We start from the raw sequence: 12,915 nt of genomic DNA, 5'->3' as shown, positions 1-12,915 counted from the left end.
AACTATAAATCTTATTTGCACACTGAAGTAGGTGTTAATGAAATGATTTTCTTTTATAAGAATTTAAAACTATATCAACTTTGCATTGTCTTGTGTTCAGTATTTTCTAAAGTATGTCTATTTGTGTAACTTAGTAAAAAAAAATACATATTTTAAAATCTTGATGGAAATAATTTCCCATCTTTTTTTTTCAGACAACAAGTAACAGAAATCATATTTGTTTTAAAAGCAGTCAGTACTCTCATTGATTCACTTAAGAAAACTCAGCCTGAAAATGGTAAGTGCTTAGAAACTCAGTTATTCTAAACTCATAACATTTTTGTTCTATTTGCAATGTATTTTTGTATTGTTATTATTAAGTTAACTGAATTTTAGGAACATAACAGCTATAAGGCTTTTTCCCTCAGACCTTATGATAGCAAAGCATCAGGTCCATTAGTATGTCAATTAAGTAAAATTACTTTGTAATATTTTCCTTATTTCAAACAAATTTGACTTTTTTCCCCACCAGCTTTGAGATATAGTTGACATGGAGCATTAAGTTGAAAATACACAACTTGTGGATTTGATACACTTTTATATTGCAATATGTTTACCATGGTGATTTTCACCCAGGAATACTCTATCCAGCAAAGTTCTCCTTCAGAAATGGAGGAGAAACAGTCTTTCCCAGACAAACCAGCTAAGGCAGTTCATCAACCCCAGACTGCCTCATTCACACCTCATTTACATCACATAATTATCATTTTTTTTTGTGTGGTGAGAACATTTAAAATTTACTCTTAGCAATTTTCAAGTATATAATACAGTATTATTAACTGTAATCACCATGCTGTATATTAGATGCCCAGAACTTCTTCATCTTATAACTAGAAGTTTGTACCCTTTGACCAACTGCTCATTTCCCCATCCCTCCCAGACCTTGGCAACCACCATTCTACTTTCTGTTTCTATGAGTTCAGCTTTTTTAGAGTCCACATAAAGGCGATATTTGTCTTTCTCTGTGTGACATTTCTCTTAGCATAATGAATGCCCTTGGATCCACTCCATTATCTCAGATGGCAGGATTTTCTTCTTTCTTGTGGTTGAGTAATATTTCTTTGTGTGTGTGTGTGTGTGTATGTATATATGTGTATGTATATATATGTATGTGTGTGTATATATGTGTGTATATAATATATATACACATACCATATCTTCTTTATCCATTCATCCTTTGATGAATTTGTTACCAAATTGAAATAGCTAAAGTTATTTTTACTGCTTTTCCCCCTTTAACCTTTATTTTGTAATGAAGTATTTGAAAGATTCTGTCTGTATTTATCATCTTATTCAGTGTTTTGTGTACTTTGACCTTTTCATTTTAAGTAGAAGGGCTCCTTTCAACATTTCTTGTAAGGCAGTCTGGGGTTGATGAACTGCCTTAGCTGGTTTGTCTGGGAAGGACTGTTTCTCCTCCATTTCTGAAGGAGAACTTTGCTGGATAGAGTATTCCTGGGTGATAGTTTTTAATCTTTCAATATTTTGAGTATGTCATTCCATTCTCTGTTGGCCTGTAGAATTTCTGCTGAGAAATCTGCTGATAGTCTACCTAATGGTAGGTTACCACTTTTTTCGCTAGATGCCTTTAAAATTCCTTCTTTGTCATTGATTTTTTTAGTTTTAATATAATGTGTCTTGGGAGAAGGTCTGTTTGCATTGACGTGTTCTCTTAGCTTCATGGACTTGAATATCCAGTTCCTTCCCCAGGTTTAAGAAGTTCTCAGGTATTATTTCTTTAAATAAACTCTCTATTCCCTTCTCTTCTCTCTTCTTGGGTTAGTTCTTGTAAAATTTCTTCACTTTTTCTTATGTCTTTGTTTTCTGTCCTCTTCTACCTGTATAATTTCTCAGTTTTTACCTTTGAGCTAGCTAATTCTGTCTTGCATGTGGTCTGCTCTGTTTCCAGTATGTTCTTATGCATTCTTCATCTTGTTTATTGAGTTCTTCAGCTCCAGAATTTCTGTTTGGTTCTTTTTTAGAGTTTCAGCCTCTTTGGTAACATATTTCTTTGTTCGTTAATTTTATTCCTGAGCTCATCGAACTGCTTTTCTGGGTTTTCTTGTAGCTTGTTGAATCTCTTTGTGACAGCTATTTTGAATTCTATCAGTTAGATTACAGTAAAGTTAGGCTTCTGGAGAAAGGTCATTTTCTTTTGTGGTACCGTATTACTGTCATTTTTCATGGTGCTTGATGAGATGTTCCTCTGCCGATATATTTGAGGTAACAAACACCTTTTTTCTTTAGTAAAGCTTCTTTTTGATTTGATTCTATTTAACAGGTTAGTAATTAGAGGCCTTTCTTTAGTTTTTCAGTAGGTGGCACTGTAGCACAAGTTTTTGGTTTGTCTTACCTGAGCTGCCTGTGGTTATTTTTGAGAACTGACACTTTCCACCCTCTACTGTCTCTTGTAGGAGTGTTGCCCGGTGTCCTTGTTGTCACTGCTTATGCTTATGGGGTTGCTGGTACCTTGCTGCTGCCAGTGTTGCTGCTGTCACTGGCATCACTGCTTAGGGCACTGGGATAGCAGGGTCTCCACCACGTCCAGGATCTCCTGGGTCCATGCTTCTGGGTCCACTGCAGTGGGGCAAGGGGATGGATGATCTGTGGAGCTGGGGTCCTGGGTCCTTCTGCCACATCCGGAGTTAGTTTCATGGATGCTGCTGCTGTGGGCAGATGAGCCAGTGTCATGTGTGCCTCCATGACTAGAGGGATGACGTCCCAAGCCCTGGTGTGGCCTGGTTCCCCGTAGCCTTGGCCACAGCTGTGGCTGAGAAGCCTGAGTAATGTGCGTCACCTCCCCCACTGCTGTTAGGTTTTCTGGGGCTGTGGGTTCAGCTGCTGGGGCTGGAGATCCAGGATTTCAGGCACCACCTGCAGTGTTACCCCAGATCTGCCTCCTCTGTGTGTTTCAGTCCACCCACCCTTATGTACACATGTACAGATGTGTGGAATTCTCTGGAGCCCCGGTGTATTGGGCAGAGACACTTTTGTTGAGTTATGGTTGTTTTACTGGTGGTAGATTGAAGAAGGGAAGAGACAAAGGGAGCCTCTCACACCACGCTGACGCTGACTTCACTCTCTGGCTGACTTTTTTTTTTTTCTAAACTAAATTGGTCTGAATTCAGGGTATTGCATAGACCATTTGTAACTTATCTATTTTTAATGTAAAACATGACTGACTTTTTTGGATTGTGGAAGGCCTCTTTTCTGCATTTGTACTGATTTATTGTATAGATACAAGCTGTATAAATAACCTGGAATCGTTTTTACTGTCTTTTCTCATTTGTTTCCCCTTTGTGTTACTCGTTTATACAATCTCTTCTTTACGCTAATGCCAGAAATGACTTTTCCAAACGTGTAACTTTGGTCATTCATTTTTCCATCCTTGTAAAGCAAAACAAAATAATCTTTTCCTTTGCCATTGGCTCCTAAATACATACAGTACTGTTTTCTGACTCTGCTCTCTTCATGCTTTTTTCCCCACTAAACTTCATATACCCTACTCTCCCACCAAACTGAAATTCACAGTTTACCCAAGCAGTCCCAATCCTTTGCTCATTTCATTCTCCTGCCTAAATCCACCCTGTTCAGATACCACACCACTTTTAAGCCTTGTTTTCATTCCTTAAAGGTGAGTTATTTCTTTTTTCAGTGAACTTGTAGCTCTCTTTTGTGTGCCTTTGTCTTAAAGCACTCTCCTTCAGTTACAGCTATGCATGTATATGACTCACTCCCCTTAAAGAGTAAAATTCTCGAGAGGCTTTTTGGATCATGTGTTATTCTATTTTGAATCCTATACAACATTGCTACCCAAAGTGTGGTTTTTTTGGACCAGCCACAGGTCTTAAGAGTTTGTTACTGGTCCAGGAAAAGATAAAGAGCTGGCAACAGAGTCTAAGTCAGTTGTGGCTAAGCACACTGGTTCAGCTGATTCTTTTTTTCTTTTTTCATACAACAAGACTTTGTTATAGAAAGAAGTGTGTTTATTTACATTCTGGCACAAGCACCTTGGCAGACTGGTGCTTTAAGCAGTATTACCTTTAATAACCAGGAAAAAATAAATGAGTCACAGGATATTTGTTCTTGTTACTTGTTATATAATTAAATACATGATTTTCTCTTTTCAAAATTCACCGATTGTTACTTTGGCCTAGAAAGGGTGAATATGGTACTAAATATTAAGAGGCAGTAGACTTGTATATATATTCAACCCAAGGGAGGGGGTAGAATTTCTAAGAAAAATCCTGGAGCAGCGTCCTTAATGTATCCCATGAAGTTCAAATTTTAGTTATCTTAATAAAATGTTCTGGTTGATTTTTTTCAGAGAGGGAAACCATGAATTGATTCCTTGGAGACCAGTAAAATCTTTAATAGATAAAAGGATAGAACTGATTCTTAGAAATAGATAGTACTTAAGAAATAAGCAGGAAAGTCTCTATTTTTTCATGTTATTGCCATAGACATCTTAAATACAGAAAATATATTTCAATGTATAGTACTTGCATTATTTTTTATGATCCTTTAACAGCTGTCAAAAAAACCAGAATTTGTATAAAGGAAGAAAAGAGAGGGAAAACTCAGCAACCTTTTTTTTTACAGAGTCAATGGGCCATGGATAGGGCAGTGTAGTAATGATAGATGATCTAACGAAATTAGTGTTAAAAATTGTTTAAGAGAGTTTGAATTATGCCTCTGGGCACATGAAATGAAGATTTAAATTAGATGTAACCATAAATGATGATATAATAACATATTAAAACGGTATGATAAGCCTCATAAAGAAACAGAAAAAACGAAGATAACTTAGAGAAAGCCAGGCCTTCCTGGCAGAAATATGTTGGACTGCTCATAGCCAGTCCAGAGTTCATTCAAGGGGATGACTGCAAGGTTTGGAACCAGTGTACACGCGACATTTGTTTAGAATGTTTGTTATTTGTTTTAGGTTTTCTAGTGGGAGAGGAGGCATTTGTTGGACTTATTTAGTTTAGAGGAATTTTGTATTTATCATTTTAGTTGCTCTTTAGTTAAAAATTTGAATAGGTCGTAAACATACACATGGTTTAAAAATTCAGAAATATAGAAAGATACACAGGGAAAAGTTTTAAGCTGGTCTTTTCCCTATTCAGTACCTGATTGGCTCTTACCTTATCACAGGCAAACATTTTTATTAGTTTGTGGATCCTTCCATAAGTTTATCATGTAAATACAAAATGTATACAGTTGGCAGGGATTAGGAGTGCCAACCTTCCAAGCAGTCAGAAATCCATGTATAACATACATGGTTCTTTTATATCTGGGGTTCTGCATCCTTAGATTCAGCCAATAAGGAACTGTGTAGCACTGTAGTATTTACTGTTGAAAAAAGTCCGTGTAAAAGTGTATCTGCATGATTCAGACCTGTGGTTGTTCAAAAGTCAACTGTACCCCAATACGCTCCCAGTTTTTAACATGAATGAATATGCATAATAGCCTCATATTATAGCTACTGTTCTGAACACTCTTTATTTTTTTCCACATCACGAGCATCATGGAAATTCTTCCATATCAATGCATACAGCTTTTTCATTGTTACTGATAGTTAAGTCCAAAACGCCCATTAAGATCTATGGTTAGTTTTTTTTTTAATTTTTTAATTGAGTTATAGTCATTTTACAATGTTGTGTCAAATTCCTGTGTAGAGCACAATTTTTCAGTTATACATGAACATACATATATTCATTGTCGCTTTTTTTTCCGCTGTGAGCTACCACAAGATCTTGTATATATTTCCCTGTGCTATACAGTATAATCTTGTTTATCTATTCTGCATATGCCTGTCAGTATCTATGGTTAGTTTTAAGACATATTTTAATTTAAGAAATTTGAGTAGCTTCCCCTGGGTTAAGGTGTTATCTTAAATAATGTATTTTTGTATTTTCCTGTAATATACCAAAAATAAGTTTGATCAGTTGACTCTATATCTAGGCCAACCTAGATAGCTTTCAATCTATGCAATCTTTTTTTTTCCAATTCTTTTATTACAGTAAGAAATAAATACAACAAACTTACATTCATAACTATTTTTTCAGTGGTATTACATACATTCACAATGTTGGCAACCATCATCACCATCCATGTCCATAACTCTTTTTATCTTGTAACTGAAACTTTATACTCATGGAGCAGTAACTCCCCATTCCCCACTTCTCCTAGTTGTTGGTAACCACCATTCTACTTCCTATCTCTATGAATTGTGACTGCTTTAAGTACCCCATATAAGTTGAAGCATACAGTATTTGCCCTTTTTTTGTGACTGGCTTATTGCACTTAGCTCATGTTGTTTAGCTGTCTTATGTGTGCCTTTGTCTTTTTCAAGGCTGAATAATATTCCATTGTGTGTGTATATATCTATATACATCCATTCATCTGTTGGTGGACACCTGGGTTGCTTCCATGTGTTAGCTGTTGTAGATAATGCTGCTGTGAACTTGAATGTACATATATCTCTTTGAGACTCTGATTTGAATTCTTTGAGGTATATACCTAGAAGTGGAATTGCTGGATCATATGGTAAAAATCTATTTTTTATTTTTTGAGGAACCACCATACCGTTTCCCACAGTGGCTGTACCATTTTACATTACCACCAACAGTGAACAAGCATTCTTGCTGTTTTATCCACATCCTCATCAACACCTGTTGATTACTGTTGTTTTTTTTTATAGTAGCCATTCTATTAAGCATGAGGCAGTATCTCATTATAGTTTTGATTTGCATTTTCCTAATGATTAGTAATGTTGAGCATCTTTTCATGTGCTTTATCAGCCATTTGTATATCTTCTTTGGAGAAATACGTATTCAAGTCCTTTGCCCATTTTTGAATTATTTGGTTTTTGTTGTTGAAGCCTTTTTGTGCCTCTGTGATCAGAAGTAACATTTAGAGCACAGATCCCTGATGTTTGGAAGTTAGGGTCCTTTTTCCTGACCCTGACTTCCCCCAAGCTGCATGTAAGCTGCTCCAGGAACACACACAGCTGCCTACCACACGGCTCGGGGTGGGGGATGGGTAGCTGCTACCGTGCTAAGGGCTTAGATTGACAAAAATTAATCGCAGTATTCTATCCAAGTCTTCCTCTGGGAGTTGCAAAGGTTCGGTAGACTCCAGAGTTCCAAAATAGTTACATCAGATTCTTCCAGTTCAATTGTTGTCTAGGTGGGTAGACAGATTCCTGGCACTTACTACGTGGTCATTTCTCAGAGTCCTCTCTGTGTAATCTTTTGTTAAAAGATTAGTGGAAAGTTTTACAGACAACAGCTAGAGCAGACTGTTTAAAACTACCTGGACCATTGATTTTTACTGTTTTTTGTTGTTATTGTTGTTAAGCAGCAAAATTCTCTTTACAGTTGAAATCTGAAATGGATTTCCAACATACAAAACAGATAAAAGCAGAACATCTCTCACCTGACATTCTCTCCATCACCAGTATCCATCAGCCTCACTCCCCCTTTGTTCTTCCCACCTCCACTCCAAGGAAGTCCCTGTTTAGGTGGAGAAGAGATTAAATGAACATTTTAGCATTTCCCAAGATATGTACTAAGCAATGAATATTAATGATGAGGGATGTCAGTAGATATTGAATGGGAAAAAAATTCCATAATGAAATTAATTTTGGAAACCTTGGCTTGGATAAAGTTAGATCTGTTCTTTTACTTTGAGCCTTTAATAAATTCATGTGAGTTATGAATCCCCAAAAGGGAAGATGATACATACATTTGTCAAGCTTACTTGACGATGGTGTTTTTCAAAGAAGTAACTCGAAGAACAATAGTTTGAGAACCTCATTCCTTTATTCTGTAGTATAAGTTGACATACAAGAAATTATATGAGTTGATCAGGGACACACAGCATTACCTTATTTCAGAAAGGTATTTAGACACTTAATTGACACTCAATAAATTGGAGTGAAGAAAAGAATCAAAGCTCCTTATGCATAGTATTCTTTCTTTTATACTACGCTCCTACCCAGATTTGAGATTTGTTCTGCCTAGTGTCATATACATATACTAAGAAAAATCTGTCATCAGGTTTTGTTGTGCATTGTGCTCAATAATATGCACAGTACTTATAGGAAAATAGAAATGTAACATGTGATCTCAGAGTATAAGGCAATTACAAAGTAACTGGGGTGTAACATTTGTCCATTCACCAAATAGTGTTTAACTGTACTAGTTGTTCATAACAGTGGTGAAGAAGCAGAAATGTCCCTTCCCACTACAGCTTAAATCTAGTCATGTACATTAAAGATTAGCAAACAGTGTAAGAGTGTAGTGGGTCTATTTGTGGTCATTTGAAGTTAAAATCAACATTAAGGACATTACTAGGAAAATCATTTAAGATACATATATATTTAGCATACAGCTGCATAAAAATGGAATTGCTTTCTAATTGTTCTTGAAAAGTACAGTTTATTCTCTAGCTATTATACTGAAAGTGACAATGGTTTGAATTATTCTAAGCTGTTTTGTTAGCATCCAAGGCCTTCACAAACGGAAGCATCATGTAAAATGTACTTTATGAAATTTGTTGGTATGGACAACTCTGCACACTGGTCGTGTATTTTTCCCTCATGCCTTATTAAGTACTGCAGGAAGTCACCCAAAGTTTAAAAAAAGAAAAGGTTAAGGAATGGAGGTGGGAAGAAGAACGGGGAGTGGAGCTGATGGGTGCTGGTGAGGGAGGGAGTGTCAGGTGCAATCTCCCTGTTCGGGAGTTTTTTCTTTGCATCGTATTTCTTTGCGTTGTGTTTATGTTATAATCTTCTATTCCAATCCACTCTTTTTTGAGGTTTTATACTTTTTGCATTACAGTTGATGGAAATACCTGGGCTCAAGTAATTGCCTTATACCCAACGTTAGTGGAATGCATCACCTGCTCATCTTCAGAAGTCTGTTCTGCCCTTAAAGAAGCACTGGTTCCTTTTAAGGATTTCATGCAACCACCAGCATCCAAAGTTCAAAATGGAGAATCTTGACCAGCTACAATAAACTCAAACAAGAAAGACAGCTGAAGAATGTTTGCTCCTCAGTGAGTTTTCTGTGAGAAGGACATTTCTTACCACAAATAATTCTTGGCAGCTGTTGTTGGCCTCCTTTAAATTGTACTTACCTGAGTTAAGTAGTTCACATTACAAGCTTACATGTCAACAAAGGCTCCTGAATGAGTAGCAGTGCAAGCCTTTAATAAATTAAACTGATGGAAGAGGTGGTTAATACTGCAGCATACCTGCTACTGTTTCTTCATTTGGTGATTTAAAAGTGAGCTTATGTACAGTTTGTGGTGTATGTGTTAATGATGTACTTTTTAAAAAGAAAGAAAAGATATTTCATTTACTCAGATTTATTAGGCTGGTGTTTTTGCGCCCCTTTTCTAGTACAAAATTGTACTAAACTTTTATGCAAGACGGTACTGTAACATTCCATATTGTCTATAACCAGCCTTTGTAAACAAAGGGAACTGATATACTTGTGTGTATAATAAATGGTACAGTTCTGTATAAAATAGCTGCATTTATTATTTAAATTTTTAAAATATTGATGTTAAATGCTTGAAGCTGTATTTATTATTAATGCAAAATTGTTTGCTTACATTTTTACTTATAATTTGCCTTAAGTGGCAGATATGCTCACCATATGATCATGCAGTTAGCTGAATGCTTATTTTAAGTGTATTTACTAGTGACTGTTAAACATCTAACCAGAAAGGTCATGTGAACATAGCAGCAAATAGTTGATGATTTGCTGACTTTGCAACTTTCAAGTATAGATTATTAACTTAATATGTTGGGATATATTGTAGCACTATGACTCCGTCATACCTCATTTCTTTAATTATCTTTCTCAGATTTCACATAAGTCTGTCTCTTTTTATATTTGCTGTCTGAATTTTAAAGACTTTTCATACTTTATATTTCTACTGATCTTTTTTTTCCCACTAACAACATTTCACTGTCTTTGAATTATGACCCAGGCAAGATGATTTCACGTTTCCCAAGATTTTGCCGTGAGGTTTTGTCCATTTCAGTGCTTCATTTTGTATGTCCTCTCAAGAAGAAAATAACTGTGCTCTAACCCACGAATTTAAAATGCGTGTAATAGTCCACAACAACGAGAAGTGTATTTTTTGAGACAGTGAAGCATTTAAAAGTGCGGTAAACTTTGTCATGGAGTGAAATGCCAATTTTGTTTCACCTTCCTATCTTAGTGAAGAAGAAAAGTGCTCTTGAGTACATTAACTTAATTGTTTCTAAAAAAGCTGACTGACCTAGCTCACTGTACTTTTTATTTAATGGATTATGGTATTGTCATAATTTTATCCTGAGTTAAGTTTTCATAATTATTTATATGAAGACTCAAAGATGTTTAAAACAATGATTATTCATAAGAAATCATAGTAGTCTTAGTATTATTTTAGTATGCTGGAAGGCCTTTGATTTTAATAGAATTTATTAATTTCAGCCTCTCCAGAATAATTATAAAACTACGAGAAGATATTAGAATTAAGTAATGAATTAGATACAATTTTGAGGCTGTTGTAATTGTATATTTAATTTGCACTGTTATCTGTAGACATGTGATCAGGTCTTTTTTTTGAGGGGATATTATTTTTATTTACATGAATTAATGAATTTCTATTTTATAATTTCACCTAAAATTAAGGTAAAATATGACATTTCCTAGACTCTCTTCAAAATTTTCCTTTAAGAAAGTTGTAAAAAAAAAAATTCAAGCCGTATATTTAGTTTATTTTCTGTATTTGGATATGTTAAATTGGGGATTAGAAACGTCTGCATATCACTGATAAAGTATTCAAATAGAATAAGAAGGGTAGTATTCCAATTCAGTGACACCTTAAAAATATTGCCATGAATTTACATGAAGTAAAAATATGTCCATTCTTAAGAAATAGCAGATCAATTGCAATCAGAATAATTATGCTCCAGTGAAAGTTAAATGTGAGTCTTGGGTATGTAGCTATAATGTGAGTAGTTCTAGCTGTTGTATTAGTTTTCAATACTAGAACCATGCCCTACAGAAAAAAAAAAGAAAACCCCACAAATGTGGTGAATGTGTAAATATCATATATGGTAATCAGTGCCCGTCTTAGTGATGAGCAAAGTGGGCCGCCCCCTAGGTGGTGTAATTTGACTGATTTTTCCTCCCAGGATATCTCCTGCCACCCCTAGGAATCACTGCTAGCAATTCATTCCTTTGAATCAAGGCTGCATTTTCTAAAATATCCTGACCCCTGGGGAGGTTACTACATTGCACTTGTCTTGGTATGAATTGCCTTCTTCAGGGACTAGAAGAACCGGGCTGTGTGAGATTACTAGATGCTAGGAAATTCAAAAAAGAAGCTCCCAAAGCTGAGATCATTTTATAGCACAATTGAGACTATGACTAGGACTGAAACAGTAGTAATAATGTCCTTTGAGATTCGTATTATAAATACAGTGAGTTTTCAGTCTTGCATAATCACTTTTTGTCACTGACAGTGCCTATCTTACAAAGCTGGCTAGACAACAGGCATATGCCAACAATTGGGTTCAAGTCCTTTTCTAGCTGTTTTTTCCAGTATAAAGAAACCAAACTAATTTTCAACGTGAATAACTTACTTTTTTAGTTCCCTGTAATGCTACCACTGCCAAAAAGGAAAAGAAAAGGTCATTTTGTAGTTTCTTATTTAGTTTCTTTATAGTTAGTGTTAATATTTTGTTAGTTTTACTATATATATTTGTAACATTTATGTATTAGGAGTCTGCTAGGTGCCAAAAGAAAAAGAAGATGCATAAAAGTCTGGCTTAGAACCGCTTTTAACTTTTTTTAATAATCGTGCCTAGTTGTGAGGCAGTGAAGAGCTGAGGCTCTGCCTCCTATTCAACTTCACGCACGTTAACTTTTCACAGCCTGTTTTCTTATCCTGAAACAGAGATGATAATCAATGAGTTATTTGTTCTTCAGAGAAAACAATACAGAGTTGGAATTTTGAGTTGATTTCATAATGACATTCTTAGGGTAACTATTTACGTTGTTTGATAAATTTATTGCTATTCCTAAGCTGAGACTTTTGACTCTATGATTTTCTCCCTTTTCCTCCTGCATCATTTTCATCTTCTCTTTCTTTCTTCTTTAAGTTCTATATCCACCTTATCTCCTTTCGTTTACTTTCCCCTAATTTTTCGTTTTCTCCTTTCATCCTCTGCCTCTTCTTTTCCTCTAATTTCACCTGGATCTCTTCAAAAGAAACAGAGCTATTAGTGGTAGGACCACTACCAGCTGCCTTTCTATTAAATGAGACTCTGAAAATACCTTCCACTTTGGCCACTGCTGCTTTTTTTGCGGAGGTGAAGTCCCCCTGCCATTTCAGTGGCTGAACAAGTTAAAGTAATCTGTGGCTATTGCTCCTGCTTTCTTTCTGAATCCACAGGATTCAGCAGCCAGGATGCTCACAAAATGAGATTGCTATAAATATGATGAATTCAGCAGCTAAACTTGGAACAATCATGTCTTTTATGTGGATAGAGAGATTACACCACTTTTATCAAAAGGGGGTCTTTAAAATCCGCTTACGAAAGTTGTGTTTTTTTGTCGTTTGGGGGAGGGCTTTTTATTTGTTTTTGGAGGCAGATACTTTGAACTGTTTTATATTTATGTTATATAAATATTATTTGTTGATTTATAATATTTGCACAGTGCCTACTTTCAAGGAGGACTCGAGACAGCATATTGCCCATGTATTTCAGCTGTTTCTGTTTTTCTCTTGAAAGCAGTATTCTTTGATAGAAGACCTAGAATGTTAATAATACTCATCTCCAGTCTTTCTTGGGTGTATTTGGTA

General features: G+C 35.6%; 1 protein-coding gene across 2 annotated transcripts in view; it reads left to right on the top strand.

The window, feature by feature from the left end:
• Positions 1–12,385, top strand: part of MON2 (MON2 homolog, regulator of endosome-to-Golgi trafficking) — a 100,207-nt gene extending 87,822 nt beyond the window's left edge. For both annotated transcript variants that reach the window (XM_006218072.4, XM_006218071.3), the window contains 2 exons: positions 195–277; positions 8,889–12,385. In XM_006218072.4, coding sequence (XP_006218134.1) covers positions 195–277; positions 8,889–9,052 — 247 coding nt within the window. In that variant the 3' untranslated portion in view covers positions 9,053–12,385. The remainder of the gene's footprint in view (positions 1–194; positions 278–8,888) is intronic.
• The last annotated feature ends 530 nt before the right edge of the window (positions 12,386–12,915 follow it).

Source organism: Vicugna pacos, chromosome 12, assembly GCF_048564905.1.
Source record: "Vicugna pacos chromosome 12, VicPac4, whole genome shotgun sequence".
NCBI lineage: Eukaryota > Metazoa > Chordata > Mammalia > Artiodactyla > Camelidae > Vicugna > Vicugna pacos.
Note: the sequence above shows the minus strand (reverse complement) of the source record. Positions and strands in the feature narration are given on the sequence as shown.